Source organism: Ctenocephalides felis, unplaced genomic scaffold, assembly GCF_003426905.1.
Source record: "Ctenocephalides felis isolate EL2017-DRISC unplaced genomic scaffold, ASM342690v1 CF-g0.4_SCAFFOLD_00845, whole genome shotgun sequence".
Lineage (NCBI taxonomy): Eukaryota > Metazoa > Arthropoda > Insecta > Siphonaptera > Pulicidae > Ctenocephalides > Ctenocephalides felis.
The window spans coordinates 6,495,018-6,519,890 of NW_020536999.1; the positions used below are offsets into that span (position 1 = coordinate 6,495,018).

General features: G+C 29.3%; 2 protein-coding genes across 4 annotated transcripts in view; both read left to right on the top strand.

Annotated features, from left to right (window-relative positions):
- Nucleotides 1–954: 954 nt before the first annotated feature.
- On the top strand, nt 955–1,249 carry LOC113374345 (40S ribosomal protein S6; the record flags this gene model as incomplete). Its single annotated transcript, XM_026614448.1, is given in 1 exon segment — nt 955–1,249. A coding segment is annotated over 1 exon segment (256 nt), but the record flags the coding sequence as incomplete, so codon positions are not given.
- A 2,292-nt stretch (nt 1,250–3,541) lies between these two features.
- The window catches only part of LOC113363392 (probable basic-leucine zipper transcription factor J), a 32,168-nt gene continuing 10,836 nt past the window's right edge, over nt 3,542–24,873 (top strand). The window contains exons 1-3 of one of the 3 annotated variants that reach the window (XM_026605889.1): nt 3,542–3,840; nt 21,172–21,434; nt 23,348–23,601. In XM_026605889.1, coding sequence (XP_026461674.1) covers nt 3,730–3,840; nt 21,172–21,434; nt 23,348–23,601 — 628 coding nt within the window. In that variant the 5' untranslated portion in view covers nt 3,542–3,729. Of the gene's footprint in view, nt 3,841–8,625; nt 8,684–21,171; nt 21,435–23,347; nt 23,602–24,873 lie in introns of those variants that run through there. The other 2 variants (XM_026605891.1, XM_026605892.1) reach the window with 2 other exon arrangements.

The window sequence follows — 24,873 nt, forward strand, 5'->3', positions numbered from 1 at the left end:
TTTTTCTAGATTTTTATTACATTCTTGGACATTCTCTCTATTCAACATTTTTCATCACTTGTGTTTAATCAATTTTGGACATTTTTCCTCATTTTGACATTTTTTCTGTATTTTTTCACTTTGACATTTTTGTCCTGTATTTTTGAACATTTTTCCTACTTTTTATATTTCTCAGTTTTGACATTTTTGGGCATTCATCTAAATTTTATTGCATTTTGGCCTTTTTTGGATTCTTACATTTTTCTAAATTACATTTTTGGACGCTTTTTGGACTTTCTTTTTACTTTTCTGGGATTTTTTATCGAAACTTTTCTTACATTTTTGAGCATTTATTTAATTTCGTTTTTAAACTTTTTTTTTCTAAATCCTTGTGCATTATTTTTTTTACATTTCTAGGCATTCTCCAATTTTTTTATATTTCTGAAAAAAATTCTAAATTACATTTCTGGCCATTTTCCAATTTCTATTAAACTTTTTGGAAAAACATCTAAATTTTCATTACATTCTTCATTTTCCTGTTTACATTTTTGGCCATTTTCTATTTGTATTATATTTCATGGCATTTTTTTTAATTTTCATTTTATACTTTATAGTTTTGGGCATTTTTCTCTAAATTATCTTTGGTCATTTTTTCTCAATTACATTTTTGAAATTTTCCTAAATTTTTCTTACATTTTCGGACTTTTTGTTTTTTTTTACATGTTTCAGCATTTATTTAATTTCTTCTAAAGCATTAAGTGTTAATTTTGTAATTCAAATACTTACAGTTACATTTTCTACATAAAATAAAATTATATATTTAAATATATTATTAATTGAAGAACATTAATATAAATTACTAGAAAAAAGAATGAATGTTATTAATATAATTAATATAAATAAAATTTCTATATGTGAATTATGAAATTCAAATTTGATCTTTACTATCATTTATCCCATATGTCCTTTATTTTTAGGTAAGAAGCCACGTACAAAGGCCCCCAAGATCCAAAGGCTGATCACTCCAGCAGTCTTGCAACGCAAGAGGCACCGTCTGGCTTTGAAGAAGAAGCGTTGCTTGAAACGTAAAGAACAAGCTGCGGATTATGCTAAATTGTTGGCTCAACGCAAGAAGGAATCCAAAGTCCGTCGCCAAGAGGAATTGAAGCGCCGCCGTTCAGCCTCCATGAGGGACTCTAAGAGCTCGGCTTCTAGCGCACCTCAGAAGTGAGAAATGTGTAATATTTAATAAATAAAAATGTAAAAACACTTCTTGGACTTTGGAATTTTCTTTATTAATAGTAATAGATAATTGACACTTGATAATTGAAAGCATTAATAACAAAATTTAAAAACAAATAATAAAGTATTTTGTTTTTTAGTAAATCAGAGTAAAAGCTACGCTATCATTTTTTCTTAATGAAAATTTTGAAAAACAAATCAGGAATTTATTGAGAAAAATAGTAACAGGTAATTGAGATTTGCATAATTGAAAATTGAAAGTCCGTTTTGGTTTTTAGTAAACCAGAGCAAAAGTAGTAATGCAATTTTTTTTTTGTTATGACACAATATGAAACAATAAAAAACAAATCAAGAATTAATTTCAGGCTGAATTTGATAAACAAATAAATTTTTCAATTGAAAATTCTTAAGCAAAATAAATTATTTTAAATCAAAAATATTTCTAATAATAATTTATAAAGTTTTTATAGGTTTTTGTGAGTTATAATATGCAGTATTAATATATAAATTTTTAAAAGATCAATTCACAAAGTTTTAGAAAAAAATGTCCAAAATTTTAAATTCAAATAAATGCCAAAAATGAAAGAAAAATAGGAAAAATGTTAATTGAAGTGCAGTAAACATTTAAGAAAATAACTCAAAAAATTAATAATTTTGAAAAACTGACCATAAATGACTGACTAATAGGGCGCATGGCATCGTGCCTTAAGGCAAATTGCTGGAACTTCCAGTACCAATTTTTTTTTTAAGATTAACATTTTTGAGAAAAATTTACTCTGAAAAAATTAGGTTAGATAGAAACTATAAATTTGACAAAAATGAAAAAAAAAAGACTGAAGAAAAATTTATTTTGAAATATTTTGGAAATTCTGAACTTTTTTTTCAAAGCAATCGTACTGCTTTAACTGCATAGAGACAAAACATTGAAGCGCCGCGTCGCCGTCTAACGGATAAACATTGGTACGGAACCCATAGAAATGTAAATAAAATTAATACTTATTGTTAAAATATCTGATAATTTGATGTGCATAAATCTAATGATAATTTTTGACCGTCAAATGGCATTGTTTTTTACTTTTTTTTACTAGATCTCCGAAACCGTTAGACCTACCTTTATGAAAATTTGATCAGTTCTTCATCTTGTTAATACAAGTAAAATGTTCTTTGAATTATTCAAATTGGACGCTCCGTTCTCTTAAAAACTGAGTTACCATTTTTGGCGCTTTTTGCCCCATATCTTCGGAACGGCTAGACCTGCCTTTGCCAAAAACTAATCAGCACGTCACCTTAACAATACGAATCGAATGTTTTTTTAATTATTCAAATCGGTTGATCGGTGTTCCCGAAATCGTCGACGAAAATTTGTATCCGAACACACACACATAAATCCATTTTTTCTAAGGTATGCCAAAATGTTCAGAAGGTTTTGAAACGTAATGATATATAAAAAATTTTTATGCGATTACTATAACTTGCCTTACGGGAAGTTAAAAATTGAGAAATGTAAATGGGAAGAATGTCCAAAGAAAGTAAAAAATATAGGAAGATATGCTAAAAAGTAAAAAATTTAGAAAAAATGGTATAATGAGGAAAATATGCCCAAAAATGAAAAAAAACAGGAAGAAAAAATAAAAAATAATAAAAAAAAAGAAAAGAAAAATGAAATGTAAAAAATAGGAAATAATTTAATAAATATTGAAAGACCTGGGCAAAAATGTAAATACGAATAATGTCCAATAACCAGAAAACCGCAGAAAAAAAGTTATTTATTGTTATTTAGCGTTTATTTATCCATGGCTAGTGTAGTTCAAAGTCCAATACATTTTGTAGAAATTAAAAAAAAATATATTTACTGCGTAAAGAAGAAAGCCTATTGTTAATATTAATATGTGCAAATATAAAAGAAATCATTGATCAAGGTAGAAATTAATCTAGCGAATAGAAAAATATTAAACTTGCTAATATAAGGAAAAAGCATTTGAAAAAGACAGAGATTAATGTAGTAATGATTATTAATGTTGAAAGGTTCTACAGGAGTCTTGGATCATCATTTAAAGGATAAAGATCCTTGTGAAAATTAAGAAAACTGAATTTAAATTCAAAAATCGTCCATTTTGTGTCATCCAAGAACCAAACCTTTACCAGTTTTTCTCAAGATGTCACCATTGTATTTGCCATTTACATCGATTGCCCTACTTACGCGCGTTCCCATTGGTCAGCCACTATCACTCTTACCCCGTCCAACCAATCCCCACTCTCGAATCCTAGCCAGAACTCGGAAAAACTACAAAACCATTCAGATCCAATAAGATCTCTACGAGTGTCCTTTTACTCCCGTGACGTAATTAGTTCCACGTTGACGTTTGTGAGAATTGTGATAAACAATAATATAATAATAAATAAATACACATTGTTGTGCAAAATGAAGCCGAAAATATAATGTATTGTGAGGTTTAATGAACATTGTTATAAAGTATATATTGTTTGTTGAAAGATATTGTAGTGAATATGTCGGTGCCGATGGATATTAATCTGATGGACTTTTTGTTGACGAAAAGTGATGATGACAAGTTCACGACCGGCTTGAAAGGCGATTCGGATGGTGCTAATAATTTTATGGTATGTACTTGCACAGATACACTTAAAACAGATGCACTTGGTTGATATATGTTTGAGATAAGATAAGGGGATTGTAAGATAAATTTGTATATTGGAAACAACATAGATAACTGATGGATGACACAACTGAGTTGAGGAAATTAAAACTTGCCACATGGTTAGGACATTACTGTGTACTAACCTTTCTGTATAGGCTCTTCGAGTATAAACTAAAGAGCACGTAAGACTCAGGATGATATGATAAGTATAAGGATTATATAAAAGACTATTACAGGAATTTGTTAGTATGAAGGATAACCCCATATGTCGAGGTTCATGAGATGATGACATATATAAGATTTATTTCAACAGAAAACATTGATTACTAAGTTATCGAATTAGCTAGTACTACTGTTCGATTGAACAATATAATCAATCAGCATTCAATACCATTTAAATCAAAGAATTAATAAAAAACGCTTATAAGCATGTTAAAGACAATTGAGCAAATGAGCCATCAGTTAATATCATGAATATAAGTCTACAACTCAATGATAAATTTTACATCTAGGAGATTTGACTAAAAATTAGAATACATTTTTGTTTTAACAGATAGATAGATCCATTGACTTGATTTAAATATTATACAATTATTCCTTTTCATGAAAGGATGAATAGGATAAGAGGATTTTTTGTTAGCACAAAATGAAGACAGATATAAGATTTAATTTAGATTTAATTCAAAATATTAAGTTGTCGAGTTATGGTTTCACTTTTTTAGTACAAAATAATCAGATAACAAACGATACGATTTATATAATACACTTATAAGTATGTTAGATACGATTAAACAAAAACTGAGCTCTTTTAGCTTTTATGTGTAATAAATTAATTGTAGATATATATAGAACAGGTTTTATTCCAGGTATTTATGAATATATTTATCCCATGTCATTTTTTTTTTGAAAAGATTTGACTAAAATTATGAATACATTTTTATTTTAACACATAGATAGATCCATCCACTTGATTTCAATACAATTAATTACATTTTACATCAGTAAAATTGTAGTATTTATTGGCATTTATTATTAATCTAATGATACTTTAGATTAACCTAGACTACTTATTCATTATATAGGTGTTCTATATAATGTTTTTTAGCATTTGTATTAAAAACATTATATATATTTTCAATATATTAACAGATATTCATATAAGGCCTAAAATATATTTAAAGAAATACCTTGAAAATATTATGTAGATTTTTCTCGTAACACATTTATCTTGAATAATTGTTGCTACTTAAAGGAATGGAATTTTTTACTTTGTTTATATTTGTGGTTGTTTTATATAATTGATTATATTGTATATACAATGAAATATGTATATATATATATATATATATATATATATATATATTCGAGGTCTGTTCAAAAAGTACCCGGAATTTTCGTTTTTTCAAAAAAATATTTATTTATTCGTCTACATTAATGTGGTCCCCTTCAAAGTAGTCCCCCCCAGATATAATACACTTATGCCAGCGTTTTTTCCAATTTTCGAAGCACCCTTGATATTCACTTTTTGATATGTCCTTGAGCACTCTCGGCGATTCGGCCTTTATTTCTTCAATCGAGGAAAACCGCCGTCCTTTCATGGGTCTCTTCAACTTTGGGAATAGGAAAAAGTCACACGGAGCCATATCTGGTGAATTTTTGCACTTTGCAACACTTTATTTCATTTTTTACGCAAAATTTAATACAAATTCTTTGACTTTTTCAATTCTTCCATTGTAAAAATCGCCGAGCTCAGAAAAACACGTCGAACCTTAGCGACTACCACAGACAAAGTAAACAGTGAATATAGCTGAAAATTTCATCATACTTTAGGGGCATGTATACCAACACAATAAAAAAAAAATTTTGACAATCAGACACTCCAGACCCGCGAAATTTAATTATTAGTAATTCCGGGTACTTTTTGAACAGACCATGTATATATATATATACTAGATGACCCGATAGACATTGTCCTGTTTACCTAAAAATAATAATTATTGTTTTTTAAATTATTTTTTTTCACCAAAATGCATATACATTTTACAATACGAGCGATGTTAAATGTAGAACTGCTATAAATAAAATGATTTGTCTCAATTTCTACACTACATTGGAAATTTAAGTCTTTTAAACGATATAACAAATTCAGCAAGCAAAAAAATTCTAGCCTTTCATTATTAAACACAACGATAACATAGCACTAGTACTTCTGCCATACATATATATACTGTATCTTATATTATTTTAATTTTTGGCACATCTCAGCCGCTTTTAAGCAATAATAATGTAGACATTTCATTTTTTTTATTCATAATCATGATTTTGTTATACATATTCTAATATTGTCTAGGCTCATAAGTAAATTAAAATTTTTGGCATGCTGAATAACTGAATAATAACTGAAATGACTTCTTAAAAAAAATTTACTATCACGAAACAGCCGAAATATCTCTATGGTAGGAAAAAAAAAATTTTACGAAATTTCTTATATTTTCATTTTGTCCTTAATAATTTTCGAGAAAACTGTAAAACAAAGTAATATATATTTACAAATGAGTATTTTATTAAAATACGTAGCTGTCTTGTAGTAAATTTTAATTAGAGTGTCGGCCGAACAAATTATTGATAGTCAGCAATTGTGAAGTCAATGCATTTGCACTTTGCATCCGATTCGATATGTCAGCATTATTATTTCCATAGTGGAATTAAGTGGAACAACTTGTAATAATAAATAATTATAAATAAACTACTACAATATTTAGAACTCGAAGTGATTAGGAATGAAATCAGTTTTCTAGAATGCGATACGATATTGGGGAATTCTAAAAAACGTAATTTTCCCATGTTATTTCCATAAGAAACTTTGGTTAGAGTGTGGACTATCTTAAAGTTAATATTAAGATTTTAAAACTTTCAGAGAATTTTTTTAAATCAATTTGGAAGCATTTGAGCCCTTGGGAGCAAAGAAATCCGAAAATATCCATATTAAGGACCACCAAAATTCTTCTGTAATGATGTATGTAAATATACTCCTCTTAAACGATTATTTGGATTTTGATAAATCTTTCTGAAGTTTGTTAAGGGAATTTTTTAGGATTGTTGTGATTATAAAAATTCAGTAATATTGTAGAAATAAATTGCAAAAAGGACATGTTATTGTTTGGTATTGAAAACAAATGAAAACTGTCGCATGCCCAATATTGTCTTATCTTTATATATAGAAATTAAATATTTTACATAAATTAGAGACTCTTGGTGAAAAAATATTTTAGAAAAATCTTTATCATAACTCCAACTAATCTGCAGATCGCACATGATCCGCACTTTTTTGTAAAAATGTGAAACAATTTTATAAACACAAATGTTAATTACATACTTTAATAAATTATCATGTCTTCTACTTTTAGCTTGTAATTTTTCAAACTCTATTGTCACATTCTTCAATTTTTTACTTCCCGTAGGGCAAGTTATAGTAATCGCAAAAAAATCGAAAATGAAAATGTTTATATATCTTTACGTTTCAAAGGTTTCTGAACATTTTGGCATACCTTAGAAAAAATGACTTTATGTGTGTGTGTGTATTCATGTTTGGATACAATTTTTCATCCACGGAAGAATCAACCGATTTGAACCGAAGTCACGGGGCAAAAAGTGACAAAAATGATATAAAAATGGTGAAATACACAAAAAAATCAAATTGTTAAAAAAGTCAATTGTTTTCAAAAATACTCAAAAATCTAATTTTTTCGAAGTTTAGCAAAGTTTCATTTAATAATTTAGTTTTTGGCACGGGAAGTTCAAGCAATTTGCCTTAAGGCACGATGGAATTTGCCTAAGGCACCACAGTTTTTTTATTTCGTTTTTTTTTAATTCAGGATAAAAGAAATATATGAAAAGAATTTTTTCCATGTAATATCTTGTAACATTTTTTAATAAATTTTTACCCCTTCTAAATGTAAAAATGTCACCTCATTGGTAGGCGCCCCCTTTGGTATAAATTTAATTTTAGTTCCCCTGAAAGAAGGCTAAGATTGAAGTCGAAACGTAGAGATTTTAGAAAATCATATAATATATATTCATATATATACATATATATATATATATATATTCATATATATACATATATATATACATATATATATATATATATATATATATATATATATATTTGAATAGTCTTGAATTTGATGTTGATATATATGTTTAATTTGAGTTTAATATTCGGGCGTAACATCAATATAAATAGTATGAGAGTTTTTTTAAAAGTTTATTTATTTGAAATCCATACGTTTCGGCTAGCATCTTATTGCATTTTTTCATGAAATTTTCTTTCATATAATTTATTTAGTTTCATTTTTTTATAGTTAATTTGATTACCACTGAATGATGGCTAAGATGCTAGCCGAAACGTATGGATTTTAAATAAATAAACTTTTAAAAAAACTCTCATACTATTTTTATTGATGTTACGCCCTAATATTAAACTCAATTCAAACATATATATCAACATCAAATTCTATATATATATATATATATATATATATATATATATATATCTCTAATATTTTTCTTATTCCCTGGCGCCTCTGTATAATATTATTCCCATGTGCTAAGAAATCTGAAAATAGTTACCGGCAAGATATCGGCGGCGCAGTTCGCAATAACACTATAACTTCTTTGCCGGGTTTTGTTTACCAATTTATATATATATTTATATATACACATATATATTGATATTTATACATGTATCTATTACAATGGACAGTAGTGAGACAAAGACAATATTCCAATTGTTGGACGAGATGGTAAAGTTCTATTTTTATTTGTCTCTAGTTTAATAATAATTGATGTCAATTGGTCGCGTAAATGCTTGTGGAGTAGAAATTAGGGTATAAGAATTTTGTGAATTATGGTTTAAGGATATTAAATTTTGTTTTGGTAAATTTTGATAATTTTGGTGTTTATTGATAATTTTGTAGGTTATATGCAATTGTTGTGCCCATATGTTTTATTGAACACGTGGTGTGTTGTGTACGCGGCGGCATATGGTAATTTAAATTGAAAGTTTAAGATTTAAATTAATATGTATATATATATATATATATATATTTATATATATATACATATATATAGTTTTTTCGGCGTTGAAACATATTTGAAATAATTAGCAGCCCACATATTGAAATTAATAAAAATAAATAAGAGTTAAAAGAAAAACAGTATTTATTATTATACGTTTCCACTCTAGTTTAAGCATCTTTTTTACTTTATGACGTTTTTTTTTAAATTTTGATTAAAATTTTTAGCTGTGTTGTTTTTTCTAATTAAATTTTTAAAAATACTTTTTTCTGTAAAACTAATTTTATTGTTTTGAGTTTTTATTTTTGTCCTTGTTAGTATTTATATCTCTTTTTCAAAGCATAGTTAACATAAAAGTATATTTAATATAAAAAGTTTATCGAGATTTGAAGAAAAACAGCTGAACCGATTTTGATCATTCAAAAATCCTTTGTTATGTATTGACAATGTGCATTAGGCTTTGGTAAAGACAGTTTCTAGCAAATATATTTATCAACTTTGATAAATAAAAAAATCAGCCATTGACTAGTTTTAACTTATAATATATTGTTTAGGATTGTGATATATAGATTTGGAGCATTTTGTTAGATTTTTTTTTAAATAACTCGAAAACTTTGTTCAGTGCGCTCTTTTTTAATTAGCTTAGCTGAAACTAGGTAAAATTTACTAAAATTTCTTATAAACTGTCTTATGCATTTTGATACAAAATTTTTGAGTAGTTTGAACTCGCTCTAATGTTATTTTTGCTTACTAACCATATATGGATTTAGGGCACTTTTTTACATTTATTTAAATAACTTGAAAATTTTGTCCAGGACACTCTTTTTTTAGTTAGCTTAGCAGAAACTAGATAAAATTTGGTAAAATTCAGTATAAACTGTTTTATACACTTTGTTACAATTTTTTTTAGTAAAATTAGCTGCAAAACTTGTGACTATGTTGATGATATATGAATTTAGGACATTCTTGTACCAATCTGTATATAGCTCGAAAATTTGTTTTTGGACACACTAGGTAAAATTTACAAAAATCTCGCATAAACTGTTTTATACACTTTGATACAAAATTTTTAATTAGTTTGACTCGCCCTAATGTATTTTGCATATTTACAATAAAGCATTTGGGATATTTTCTTACATTTTATTAAAAAACTCAAAAACTTTGTCCCGGGCACTTTTTTCGTTAGCTTAGTAGAAACTAAATAAAATATACTTTACTAACATACAAACACTTTTATATACTCAAGTACAAAATTTTTTGAAAAACTAGTTTGAACTTATAAAAAAGGTTCGGGACTTTTTTCTACATTTGTTTAAATATCTCGAAAACTTTGTTCCAGGCACAAAATTTTCTTTAGCTTAGCAAAAACTAGATAAAATTAACTACTCGGTTGCATTTTTATTTTTACTAAAATTTGTTGTAACGCACAGTTATTAGCCACGTGGTTTTATGGAATTGATAAGACGCCATGAGTACTCTACTACTACGACTTGATTGCACAACGTAAAAAGATAATGATTTTGTTTAAATGTAAAAAAATGTGTATTTATAGATGTTGCATGACATATCTCGAAAAACAACATATTATCCAATTAAATGTAAATCCTGTATGCAAAGAATATTAACTTATCGTACTAGTAATTGTATTTTATAACTGACATTGACATAAAATATTTTATTTATTCATATATTGTCTTAACGTACTTCTATTCCTAATATAAATTTTTCCTTTATTCTATTGTATAATATTACCTATTATTGTATAAAATTTTAAGGACAAATAATAATAAGCATTTTTGTGCTATTTTTTAATTACCTTGAATAAATATGGAACTGGGATAAAGATAAAAAGTTTAATTAAAATCAGACTAAGCGTTTTGATGCAGTTCAGTGACATACATACGTACATAAGATTTATAATATATATATATATATATATATATATATATATATATATATACATAAATCGATTATTTCCTAATGTTTCGTGTACTTGGTATGAATATATGTCGAATGTTGCAATTTTGAAATGTTGCCAACTAATTCTCTAGTAGTAATCCTTCACAATGTTGGGCAATTTTCGTGCTTTGCCAGGGACCTAGGAGCCCTGATCTAACTATTTTTTTTGAAAAAAAAGCAAACAAATTAGAAATTATAAATTTGTAAAATTGTAAAAAATAATTATTATTATAATATTTTTGCATGTCGAGATACAATTTTTTTCGTCAGCAGTGTTCTCCTTTTATGCTGTTCAGTTTGGTCGTTAGTTTAATTTTGTGTTTATTATAATATCGACATTATTATTGTTATTGTTACAACTACGATAATTAATTAATACAAAATTACTAAATGTTTTAGTCTTACTTTAGCCATCTGTGTACTATATCCTCTGATAATGACTTAAAATCATATATCGAAATGTTTGGAAAACCGAAGATTCTCCAAAAATAGCCTTGTTTTTTTTTCCCGATTTTATCACTTCACTTGTTTGTTTTTCATCTCAATAAAAATCACATCGTGCCGCTACATTACTCCCCTTCTAGTGATGAAGTTACGGATATCATGTCTGGGTCACTTTTTTGGTAAATTTATTACCACTAGTGCATGGCATCGTGCCTTAAGGCAAACTGGATTTTCATACCGAAAATTAATATTCTTAAAAAACCTTTGAAATTTTTTGAAAAATTTGAAAGAAATGAGATTTTTTAAAACTTTGAAATTTTTGTAAAAAAATGGTAATTTTAAAAAAATAGTATTTTTTTTATTTCCAAATTTTTTTATACTTTGAATTTTTCTGAAAACTTGTTAAATCGTGCTGCGTTGCTGCTTTAGAGAGAAATATCGAAGCGCGTAAGCGCCGAATCGCAGTCTAACGAATAACATTAGTACGGAATCCATGGAAATGTCGATAGAATTCATACTTATTATTAAAATCTCTATAAATCTGATAATTTGATGAACATATGTCTAATGATCATTTTTGTTCGCCAAAATGCATTTCCTTCACTTTTATTGGAACTCCGAAACCGCTAGACCAATCTTCTCAAAAATTTCATCAGTTCTTGTCAATACAAATAAAATATTTTTTGAATCATAGAAATCGGACGCTACGTTCTCTTAAAAAATCAATAACCATTTTTGGCACTTTTTGCCCCGTATCTTCGAAACGGCTCGACCTGCCTTTGCCAAAAACTAGTCAACACGTGTCCTTATGAGTTGGAATCGAATGTTTTTGTAATTATTTAAATCGGTTGACTCGTATTCCCGAAATCGTCGATGAAAATATGTATCCGCACACACATATACTTCCATTGTTTCTAAGGTATGCCATAATGTTCAGAAACCTCTGAAACGTAAAGATATATAAAAATTTTCATTTTCGTTTTTTTGCGATTACTATAACTTGCCCTATGGGAAGTTAAAGATATATCTTATCAGAAACGAATAGTATTTTTTTTAGACGTTTTGTAGCTAGTTATGCTCCATCATCAGGCTTTATGTCAAGAAAAGATTAAATAGATATTGTAACTAGCTGTAAGTGGAATTCTGTCTTAAGGCAATTAAGGCATCGTGCCTTAAGGCAAATTGCTGGTACTTCCCGTACCAAAAATTATTATTTTTTTAAAAACGATTAACATTTTTAGAAAAAAATTACTTAAAAAAAATAAGATTTTTGAGAAACTATAAATTGGACAAAAAATTACTTTTTTTTGGAAAAAAAAATTTTTTTTAAAAAAAATTTAAAAAAAAAAATTTTTTTTTTTAGTTTTTTTTTGAAAAAATAATGTTTTCTTTATTTTGGCATATTTTGGAAGATCTGAAGTTTTTTTCAAAGCAATCGTACTGCTTTAACTGCATTTGACAAAATATCAAAGCGCGTAAGCGCCGCGTCGCCGTCTAACGCGTAAACATTGGTACGGAACCCATAGGAATGCAAACAAAATTTATACTTATTGTTAAAATCTCTATAAAATATCTGATAATTTGATGTGCATATGTCTAATGATCATTTTTGACCGCCAAATAGCATTTTTTTTACTTTTTTCGTTAGATCTCCGAAACCGCTAGCCCTGTCCTCATGAAAATTCGATCAATTCTTCATCTTGTCAATACAAGTCAAATGTTTTTTGAATTATTAAAATCGGACGCTCCGTTCTCTCAAAAACTGAGTTACCGTTTTCGGCACTTTTTGCCCCGTATCTTTGGAACGGCTGGACCTGCCTTCGCCAAAAACTAATCAGCACGTCTCCTTATCAATACGAATCGAATGCTTTTTGAATTATACGTGTACAAATCGGTTGATCCGTGTTCCCGAAATCGTCGACGAAAATTTGTATCCGCACATATATACACACACGTACATACATACACACACACACACACACACATACATCCATTTTTTCTAAGGTATGCCAAAATGTTCAGAAACCTCTGAAACGTAAAGATATATAAAAATTTTCATTTTCGATTTTTTTGCGATTACTATAACTTGCCCTACGGGAAGTTAATAAACAATATGGCAAGAAAAAGTAGTCGAGATGATTCAAAATGAATATACATAATTAAAAATAGATCTAAAAAAATCTCAATTATTACCCGAGTTTCTCTGTAGCACCTTTTGTCTTGGGCGAAATAATCGGAGCATGCCGCATTGGATACTTTTATTTAATTTACATGTATATATATATATATATATATATATATATATATATATATTATGGTGTGCTTTTACAATCTCTTCGTGTACGTTCTCGATTTTGTTACTTAGAACCCGTTTTATTCGACGGGATTTACGATACAGTTAGACTACTCGACTGACTCGAACAGCTCCGACTCCGACTTTTGTTCGGCCTTTCTTTTTTACTTTCACCTAAAAGTGTTCTATATACATTTCATTCACCACCGCATTCTATAATTATAAATTTATAATATCACCGACAATAATTGTAACTTGTGGTATATTAATGACTAAATTTAGAAGCCTTATGGACATATTTTCTTCGGTTGCACATCTTATTGCAAAGTCACACTTATTATATTTTTAGTTTATTATAAGTTTTAAATTGTACTGTAAGTGTAAAAGATATTCTCGGTTACTTATGTTATATGGGAACTTTACTTTTATGTTATATGGCAACACTAACGATAAGGAAATATCATTAAATGGATCAAAATAAGAACTAGCCTGAAGTTGCACTTATAAATTTAATAGGCGTGAAGTCGCACTAATGTTATTTTGACAGTCGTGCTATTTTGAGGTTAATTCCGATACTGTTGACAGTATCAAAAATTAAAAAAAATGCTGGTTCAAACACCATAAGTGTTTTACCAGTTTCGAGACTACAAACACATTGAGCACCAGCATAAATAAAACATAACTCATAAAAATAAGATAAACGCACCGAGGATACCAAATCTTCAACATACTCTTTATTTGTGACTGATCTGAAATTAGCCTAGTTTTGAATTTAGTATTACCCGATGCTTCTTTCTATTAATTTATTAACTTTCCATAGGCTAAGTTATAGTAATCGCAAATGTAAATTTCTATATATATTCACATTTTAGAAGTTTCTGAACATTTTGATATACCTTAGAAAAAATGGATGTGTGTATGTGTATGTTTGGATACAATTTTTTGTTTTGGAACACCGTTTAATCGATTTGAATGATTCAAAAAACATTCGATTTTTATTGATACGGAGATGTGCTGATTAGTTTTTGGCAAAGGCAGGTCTAGCTGTTTCGGAGTTACGAAAAATGGTATTTCAGTTTTTGAGATACAGGAGTATCCGATTTGAATGATTTAAAGAACATTTTACTTGTATTGACGAAATGAAGAATTGATGAAATTTTTGTTAAGGAAGGTCTAGCGGTTTCGGAGATACAGAGGAAAAAGTAAAAGAAAAAGATATTTGGCGGTCAAAAATGATATTAGACATATGCACAGGAAATTATTAGATATTTGATAGGATTTTTAAAAATGAGTACTATTTTTGTTATAATTTTGTTGGGTTCCGTACCAAGATTGTTAATTTTTAAAGTTTACTTATACGGTTCAAGTAAATTTAAAATTTTTTCGAAAAAAAAAACTTCAGAGATTTCAAAAATGTACAAAGTTTTATATTTCAAATTTACAATTAAGTTAGTAAATGTATATATTTCAAATGCGTTATTCTAATCGTAAAAAAATATATCCTCAGATGGATTCATTCGGCACCTCTTGCTAATGTAAACATTCTTAAGTGTTTTAAGCGATAAGATCGTTACTGTATATTTCATGAACGATAAAATAAATATTGATTATAATTCTCTATTTGAAAATGTTTAAAACATTTGTTAATAATAATTGATCAATATTTATTAAGTACTGATTTTTTCCCTCGAATATTTAATTCTGGTACGGGAAGTTTTAGCAATTTGCCTTAAGGCACGATGCCATGCACCACTAGTTGCATTTGCTATTGGCCGATGGCGCAATGCCCTTCTTCCAATTAATTTAATTTATAACATATTTAAATAATTTCTTATCCAATTAAATACAAAACGAGCTTATTTTGCAAAATAGTATTCAATAAATTGATTTTTGCATACCTCGTGCTTAGTTCGCGTTTTTTTAATGGAACAAGATTGAAATTGCGATACTTATATTTATTAGAAAGTTTACAATGTATACGATTATACTTTGTAATTGGCGAAAGATAAGATTAGTGCAAAGCGGATTTGTCCATTTATAAATGTCAGTAGTAATATTTAAAAAAAATCCGAAAGACAATATTAATGATCATAATATTCGTCTTGACACGACTTTATATACATATAAATATATATTAATGCTAAGTCTATATATTTTTCTGTTTTGTTATTTGTGACCAAAATTAATATTTGTACAACTTGTCGTCTATGTTTGTTAAATATTTGAAGGCCGAGAATACACAGTATCTTTTTTATTTTTACTTTGAGATCTGATAAAGTCTTTATATTTACGCAGCTTTAACAAAATAATTTGGAAATCAATAAAAGCTCTGAAATTTTTAGAAAAACAAAAGTGGTATCCCAAGGTTTAGTTGGAAGCAAAGGGACGTCCTCGAAAGAACAAAACTTTTTCTAGAATTTTTCCTGTGAAAACTATTAAATGTATCGATACGAAAAACAAAAATAAAGTAATAGCAGATTTGCAGGAACACCTCTCGAAAAACACGTTTTGCTATCTCTAAAAAAAATCATCCGAAAATAAAAAAAATTCAAAAGATTTCACAAAAAAATGATGAATCTAGTAATTAATCGAAGCAATAAGCAAAATAATAATTTTTGACAAAATAGTATTTTTTTTAAAAAAAAATAGTTTTTTCGCCGAAATTTTGACCTTAAATTGTTTCCAAAATATTTATCGGATAGCAAAATTCTTCAATTAATTGCTGAAAAATATATTTAAGAAGATCCTCTTGAAATTTGAGCCTAATCGGATTTAAGTTATGTTGATCATCGATTTTGAAAACACCATTTCGAGAAAAACGCGTTAAAAGTTTGGAAAGCAAATTACATTGGATATTTTTTTTTCATCTTTCTGGGAGTCATTTATTCCAGAGAGATTTTTTTTGACTTGCCAAATACTTTATCTCCAAAACCGCTAGATCTACCTTCCCAAAAATTTAATCAGATCTTCATTTTGTCAATACAAGTGAAAAGTTTTTTGAATTATTAAAATCGGACTCTCCGTTCTCCTAAAAACTGAGTTACCATTTTGGGCACTTTTTGCTCCGTATCTCCGAAACGGCTAGACCTGCCTTTGCCAAAAACTAATCAACACGTCTCTTTATCAGTAGGGATCGAATGTTTTTTGAATCATTCAAATCGGTTAAACGGCGTTCCCGAAATCGTCGACGAAATTTTGTATCCTCACACACACATATACATCAACTTTTTCTGAGGTATGCCAATATGTTCAGAAACGTTTGAAACGTAAAAATATATAAAAAATTAGATTTTTTTTGCGATTACTATAATTTACCCTACGGGAAGTTAAAAAAAAAAAAAATAATGGTGTATGGTATCGTGCCTTAAAGCACATTGCTGGAACTTTCCGTGCCGTATTGTTAAATCAGAAAAATTAGATTTTTCCTAAGAATTCAAATTTTTTTTGAAAAATTTGAAAAATTTGGATATTAAAAAATGTGTTTTTGCCAATTATGAAATTCAATGAAAAATATTTTTCAAAACTTCGAATTTTTTTATATTATTTGAAACTGAAATTTTCTCAAGTTTTCAGTACCGATCCGTGTCGCAGATTCATACTGTCGAAAATATTTGATTTTTGAAAAAAATATAATTCGTTAATAAAGTCTGGCATATCTTAGACAAAAACGTATTTGTGTATGTGTGGATACAATATTTCATCGACGATTTCGGGAGTATGATAATAGAAAAATAGTTAGAAAAAAATTGTTACATGGCAAAAATTGCCTAATTTCTTATAACTTGAAGTTATAAAGAAGTAAAAACAGGATGAACTACTTGTGTGAAGTAATTTTTTGTTCGTTATCATGTAAACATTTGAATTCATATGAATGAGGTATAATCGACACTTGTACAGAGCAGTCAGTGCTCACTGTGTTATATCGAAACCGCGTTATAAGAAACTCGGATTTATCTAATCTAATTCGTAGAGCGCTTCTATAGTAACCGGCTGGTAAGAGGACGTCCATTAATCACGTGATCGATTTTTTAAGGGGTTTCGGGCCCTACCTTTCCCATTGGTGATTCGTGGTGATACTCAAAATCATAAAGTGTATTTTTAATTACGAGAAAAAATCGAGAATTTAAGAAAAATAGGTATAAAATAAATCCACGTGATATCTCACCTCTGTGATTTTTTGTCAAACAACACGCTCTCTTAATGTTGGGTAAATATGGACACTGATCAAAATGAATCACCCAACACTGATTTATCGAATTGATTCAAAGTGTTCCGTAAATGGAAGTAACGGCCGCCACTTACTTACAATATGTTCATATGATATAAAGTATTCGTGTTGTGCCGTTAGAAATGCTTTTCGAGACGACGACGATGATCCCCGTTAGGAATTTCGAAGGGAATGTGCATGATGTATGTGCTTGCTCTGTACGAAATATAGTAATTGTATATACATATTATAATAATGATTATCAATGAGTATATTGAACTATTAGGTCACGCGTCTTTAGTCATGAACGCACATGACAGTGTCTGTCTTCTTATTGTGAGATTAAATTCTTTATAACGAGAACTAGATCGCAGATCAACTGATGATAATTTATATACTTATACAAATACCATACCACGTATTTGTTCCATATTATTTAATAAGATTACAATTTACATAAAAATATTACTTACTTAACTAAACGTTTTTTTAGAACGAATTTCTGTTGGTCAAATTTTTCTGAGTATAATTTTTTTGAACCAATATCTAGAATCTAGATTTCAGATTACATGTGGTTTAATGTGCTATGATATTAATACATTTTTTAAAATTATATTTAGTTTATCAATAAGTTGATTTTTGTAGCTTGATTCATTTTTATTTATATATGGGTTAAGCTCTAATGTTTGATTTATTAATGAACATTATATGAATTCTAGATATCCATAAGTTTCAGCTTATATCTTAGCCTTTACTCATTGCTAGTGGAAAATACCATAACTGATTAAAATTAAGAAAATAAAATTGATTTTCTTTAATCCGATTATCACAAATTATTTACTGCAATTACAATCTTACAATCTTTGTCTATTGACTCTAATTTTTATCTGATTTTTTATGTTTGTCTATTGACTCTTATTTTCATCGATGATTTCTAATTTTTATCTCTAATTATGTCTCAATTTTTCAATTTTTATCTGTGGGCTATATTTTTTGTCGTTTCACTCCAAATTTTATCTATAGTCTTCAGTTTTTTATTATCAGCTCTACTTTCTGTCTAGTGACTCTATTTTGTATCTATAATCTGTTTTTTTATATATGGGCTTTAATTTTTGTCTATTTACTCTATTGTTTATCTACGGTCTCTAATTTTAATCTTTGACTATTTACTCTACTTTTAATTTATGATCTATAATTTTTATTTATGGGCTCTGATTTTTGTCTATTGACTCTAATTTTTATGTATGGTCTTTTATCTTGAATCTTTGGCTATTGACTCTAAATTTTTATCCATGGTCTCCAATCTTTATCTAGTGACTCTAATTTTTGTATATGGGCTGTATCTTTGTTTTTGAGCTCCAATCTTTGCCCTAAATTTAGTTTATTGATTCTAATAAAAATAGTCTTAGTCCACTAACTACAATCTTTGTCTGGTGACTCTAATTTTTGTGTAGTGACTGTTTTCCTCCAGTGACTCTAATCTTTATCTAGTGATCGTAATCTTTGCCTAGAAACTGCAATCCTAGTTTTTGACAGTAAATTTTGTCCATTGGTTCTAATCTCTGTCTATGGGCAATAATTTTTATTTATGGGCGTTATTCTTCGTTTACGGTGCTCTATTGAATCTATTTTAACTCTACTGAGTCTAATTTATCTCTGCTAAATCTAATCTAATTCCGTGGACTCCAATCTAATTTGATTATGTGCATTCTAATTTGACTCTGTGCATATAATTCGACTCTTAGGATTCTAATTTGACTCTTCGGATTTTAATTTGACTCTACCGACTCTAATTTGACTCCATGGACTCGAATCTAATTCTGTGGACTCTAAAATGTAGACTCTGAAAAAACTTTGTAAATATCAAAATGACTCTGTGGACACCAAAATGACTCTGTGGACACCAAAATGACTCTGTAGACACCAGAAAAAACTCTGTGAACTCAAAAAAAATCTCTGTGAACTCCAAAAAATCTCTGTGGACTCCAGAAAATCTCCGTGGACTCCAAAAAATCTTTGTGGACACCAGAAAAAACTCTTTGGGCTCCAAAAAATCTCTGTGGACTCCAAAAAATCTTTGTGGGCACCAAAATTACTCTGGGGACTCCAAAATGACTCTGTGGACACCAAACTTACTCTGTGGACACCAAAAAATCTGTGTGGAATCTAAAATGACTCTGGGCTCAAAAATTACTCTGTACTATAAAAAAAACTCTGTTGATTCCAAATTAACTCTGTTGACTCTAATTTGACTCTGTGGACTCTAAATTGACTTTGTGGACTCTAATTTGACTCTGTGGACTCTAATTTGACTCTGTGGACTCTAATTTGACTCTGTGGACTCTAATTTGACTCTGTGGACTCTACTTTGACTCCGTGAGCTCGAATCTAATTCTGTGTACTCTAAAATGCAAACTCTAAAAAAAACTCAGTGAATATTAAAATGAATCTGAAGACTAAAATAACTTGTGGACTCAAAAAAATGAAAAAAAAGTGACACTAAAAATTTTCTGTGGGCTTCAAAAAATCTTTGTGGACGCTAAAAAAATCTGTGGACACCAGAAAAGACTCTGTGACCTCAAAAAAATCCCTGTGAACAGCAAAAAATCACCGTGGACTCCAAAAAATCTTTGTAGGCTCTAAAAAAAATATGTGGACACCGGAAAAGACTCTGTGGACTCCAAAAAATCTTTGCGAACCCTAAAAAAAATATATGGACACCAGAAAAATCTCTGTGGACTCCAAAAAATTTCTGTAGACACCAAATTACTGTAGACTTCAAAAAATCTCTGTGGACTCTAAAATAACTCTGTTGATTCCAAATTAACTCTGTGAACTCCAATCAAACTCTACCCACTCAAATCTAGGTACTATTAACCTTTCCAGATAGTTTTTGTTGGCATTTTTCAGAACCCATGTCTTATATTCCTAGGGAATAATGCCAATATAGTCTTTATTTTTAAATATTTCTAATCGATAAAGGCAAAATTATTTACAAACTGTTAAATTCCAGTTTCGTCATATAAGTAATTAATTTATTGCATGAGTCTCTTATTGCGTAAGCACCCGGTAATCATACAATTACAGGTATTAATGCTGTTTATATATTTCAACGTCGTTCTTAATTAACTTTTGTTTTAAAAATAAACAAACAACTTAGAATTAAATATTCTATATTTCAATAACGCAAGCGACATTTCCGTTGCTATGTTTATATTTAAACAAAATGTATTTTAAACATCCTCGATAAAAAAAAATTTAGGAACAAAGTTTACCAATTTTACCTTTACCAATTTAATCTTTTTTCCCAGGAGGATGACATCTGTTGGGCAGGCGCCGACGATCTCCTGGACGGAATCTTTTCGCTGGACGGAGTAGATCCGGCTCTGGATATTCTGAATTTACCAACAATAGATGCTCCGGATTCCTTAGGTCTACCTCAGATCTCGGATATCTTCCAGGATGATAATAAGATACAAATCCAGGACGACGAGGAACAAGTTGTAAACTCCTCCAGTTCTGATCATGTGTCGTCTGATGGAGGGACATCGGATAGTGGACATTGTAGTGACATGTAAGGAGTCTTGTTAACTTCCCGAAGAAGTTTATGTTTTCATAAAAAAATCCGATTCGCTAATTTTATGTTTTCTCGACGTTTCAAGCCATTCTGAATCGAATGAAACCAACATTTGGAAAAAGTATGCGTGTGTGTGTGTGTGAACAGATTTTGTGCCGTAAATTGACGTTTTCTCTAAAACGGCAGACCGATTTCAAAAATTTAAAAGCCATTCGATGTATCACGATGAGGACTAGCGTTTATCAATTTTGCGCAACGATCAGCCAAGCCGTTTCTTTGTAAATCGCAGAAAAGTGAAAAATTTTTCGTCCACGTTTTAGCCCGCAATTCTGAATCGATTTTGAAAATTCAAAAACCGTTCGATAGATATTGATTGGGAATCGTGCTGATTAGTTTTTGGTAAAGATCGGCCGGGCCGTTTTCTTGTAATAAAGTTAAAAAAAAATTTTTTTCGACGATTTTTATGATTTTTTTTGACGGTAGATACTAGTCTTCTAGATCATACTAAAATATTACGGCTCTACGACAAGTCGTTTAATTTTGAAAAATCGTCAAAGTTTGCAAAAATTAGTATCGTTTCTTTGATATTTGACAAAATTAAACCTTTCATCGACGTTTTCTCAAAAACGTCTGAACCGATTTCAGAAATTTAAAAGCCATTTGATGTATTTCAGTGAGGACTATCGTTTGTCAGTTTTGTGCAACAATCTGCCAAGCCGTTTCTTTGTAATTTGAAAAAAAGTGTTAAACTTTTCGTCCACATTTAAGCTCATACTACCGAATCGATTTTGAAATATCAAAAACTGTTCGAAGGATATTAGTTGGGAATGATACTGATTAGTTTTAGGTGAAAATCTACCGAGCCGTTTTCTTGTAATTAACTGTTGAAAAAAAATTTAAGCCGATTTTTATGGATTTTTTTTAGCGATATATATCATGGTCTTATAGAACTTAAGGTAATATTACGGCCTTACGACAAGTAGTTTGATTTTAAAAATTAATCAAAGATTAAAAAAATGAGTAGTTTTTTTTGACATTTGTTAATATTAAAATTAGACGATTTACTTGGTATAACGATAGAGTACTTGGTTTTAATGAACATACTAAACCATTAAAATCTTACGGAAACTGGTTCAAATATAATAATTGTTGATTTTTGAAAAGTTGCTTTTAGAAAATACTCCGAGTTAACGTGTTTGTTCGTTTTCAAATATGTATAATAAATGCACTCGGAATACTTTTAATCACTCATAAATTAATTGATTTTTTATTGATTAAGTCGATTAATTACACATATCGGGAAGTTCATGTAACTTGCCTCAAGGCTAAATACCAAACCAACTAGTTTGTTTAATAAAATACGATTTAAAAAAACTGGGAATATATATCGAATTTCTACATTGACGTGTCCTTTGTTTACTCACAAAAATTCCTGAAATAGAAAATACTCTCATAGTTGCGACCAAATTATGCTTAACTGTTTTTAAAGCCTGATATAATAATTCCAAGTTTTTTGTTCTTTAATTTGTGGCTTCTAGGGTTTAAAACTCTTTTTTTAAGTTTGAGTAGAGGAAAAGTTACTTCAAGACTGACTTAAATTATTATATACACTGCTATGAAAATCTAAATTAATATATACAAAACCTTTCTGGGAACCATTGCAGACTTATAAGATATGAAATGCTATTGAAACGATATGATTTCAAGGATCAAAACGCTTTCATCTATCTTTTATATTTGGCTTAATTTTCCATTTATACAGTGAAAACCGACTTTTTTCACTAAAAAACCGGTTTTTGAATTACATAATATTCGCCAAAAAAACGGTTTTTGAAAACCGACAAACCTTAAAGGAGACTTGCTTTGTTTTGTATTCGATTTCAGAAATTTATGTGTCCTTTATTTTTTAGTGATGTGGTCGATGCTCCCCAAATCGATTGCACCAATGGAATCATTCCTCTGGACGAAGACGAAGAGATCAGTCCAGCCTACAGTCCGGCGGTGTCCAGCCCAGGGCCTTCAGTCAGTGAAGTAGGTGTGGTATATTCACCAGATCATGCCAGCTCTGTGTTGACATCTGGTTCTTCGGGAGATTCTGATGATATGTGCAGTTCTGTTAACGAGAGCATACAGGTCACGCCGGAGAAGAGGTCCAGAAATAGAAGTTAGTAGAATATGATAGTAATAATTAACTTCCCGTAGGGTAGTTAGGGAACGTTCAAGTATTACGTAAGCATATTTATTACAATTATTTACCCACCCCCATCCCCCTTTTCAGCAAAAGTAAGCAAAGCTCTTACCCCCTACCCCCATGCTTACGTAAACATTTTGCAATTAATTTATTGTTTTTTAAAAAATTGTAATTATTAGGTTATAATTATAATTTAAAAAATAAGAAAATAGGTTTAGAATGTAGAGGTTTTACTGATATGGTATTCAACATAGAGTAACAAAATTATTATAATCTTACGATCTTATGAACATAACAAGCTTATTTTAAATTTTTGGTACTGGCGAAGACAATGTAAGGTTGCCATTCGCTAAAAAAAAAATACTACCTATGACGTAATCATCATCCAGACTCCCCTGCCCCTCATGTCAACCCAAAATAAGCAAATCAACAGCCTCCCCCCTTATAGTAATGGGCCGAAAATCGAAAATGAAAATTTTTGCATTTCTCGACGTTTTAAAGGTTTCTGAACATTTTACTGGCATACCTCAGAAACTAAATGGATGTGTGTGTGTGTTTTGTATGTCCGCATTTTTTTGTCCACGTTTTCGGGCGCACGGATCAACCGATTTGATTGGTTTAAAAAACATTCAATCCCTATTGATAGGGAGATGTGCTGATTTTGGCAAACGCAGGTCCAGCCGTTACGGAGATACGGAGCAAAAAGTGCAAAAAATGGCAGTTTTTGAGTGAACTAAACGTCCGATTTTAATGATCTGAAAAACTTTTTACTTGTATTGACAAAACTATTGCTTTTGAGGATAAAATATTCTAACATCTTTTTTTATTTTCCATAAAATATTTTTGTAATTTTGGATTAAAAATTCAAAAAAATACCCAGGCTAAGCACAGTATAAGAGCCACTCTGGTACAAATGTTCACCCAAGTTCGTTTAGACTGTTTATGTATGGAGAACTTTTCCAATTTTGTGAAAACTATTGAAAAATGTGAAAATGCCGCCAGGCTAAGCACAGTATAAGTGAAAATGTCACACAGAATTATTTGCAAATGCGTTTAGACTGTGACTATGCGGGAGCACTTTTTCAATTTTGTGCAAATTAGGCAACTATTACTCTAGAATGAAATTGAATTCGAAATGAAATGAAATGACGATTGTTAATGTTCTGTAGATAAATTGATTTATTTATAACTTACATTTGATTTGCTCAGATATAACAAAAGATAGGAAAAATAATGAAATTTACC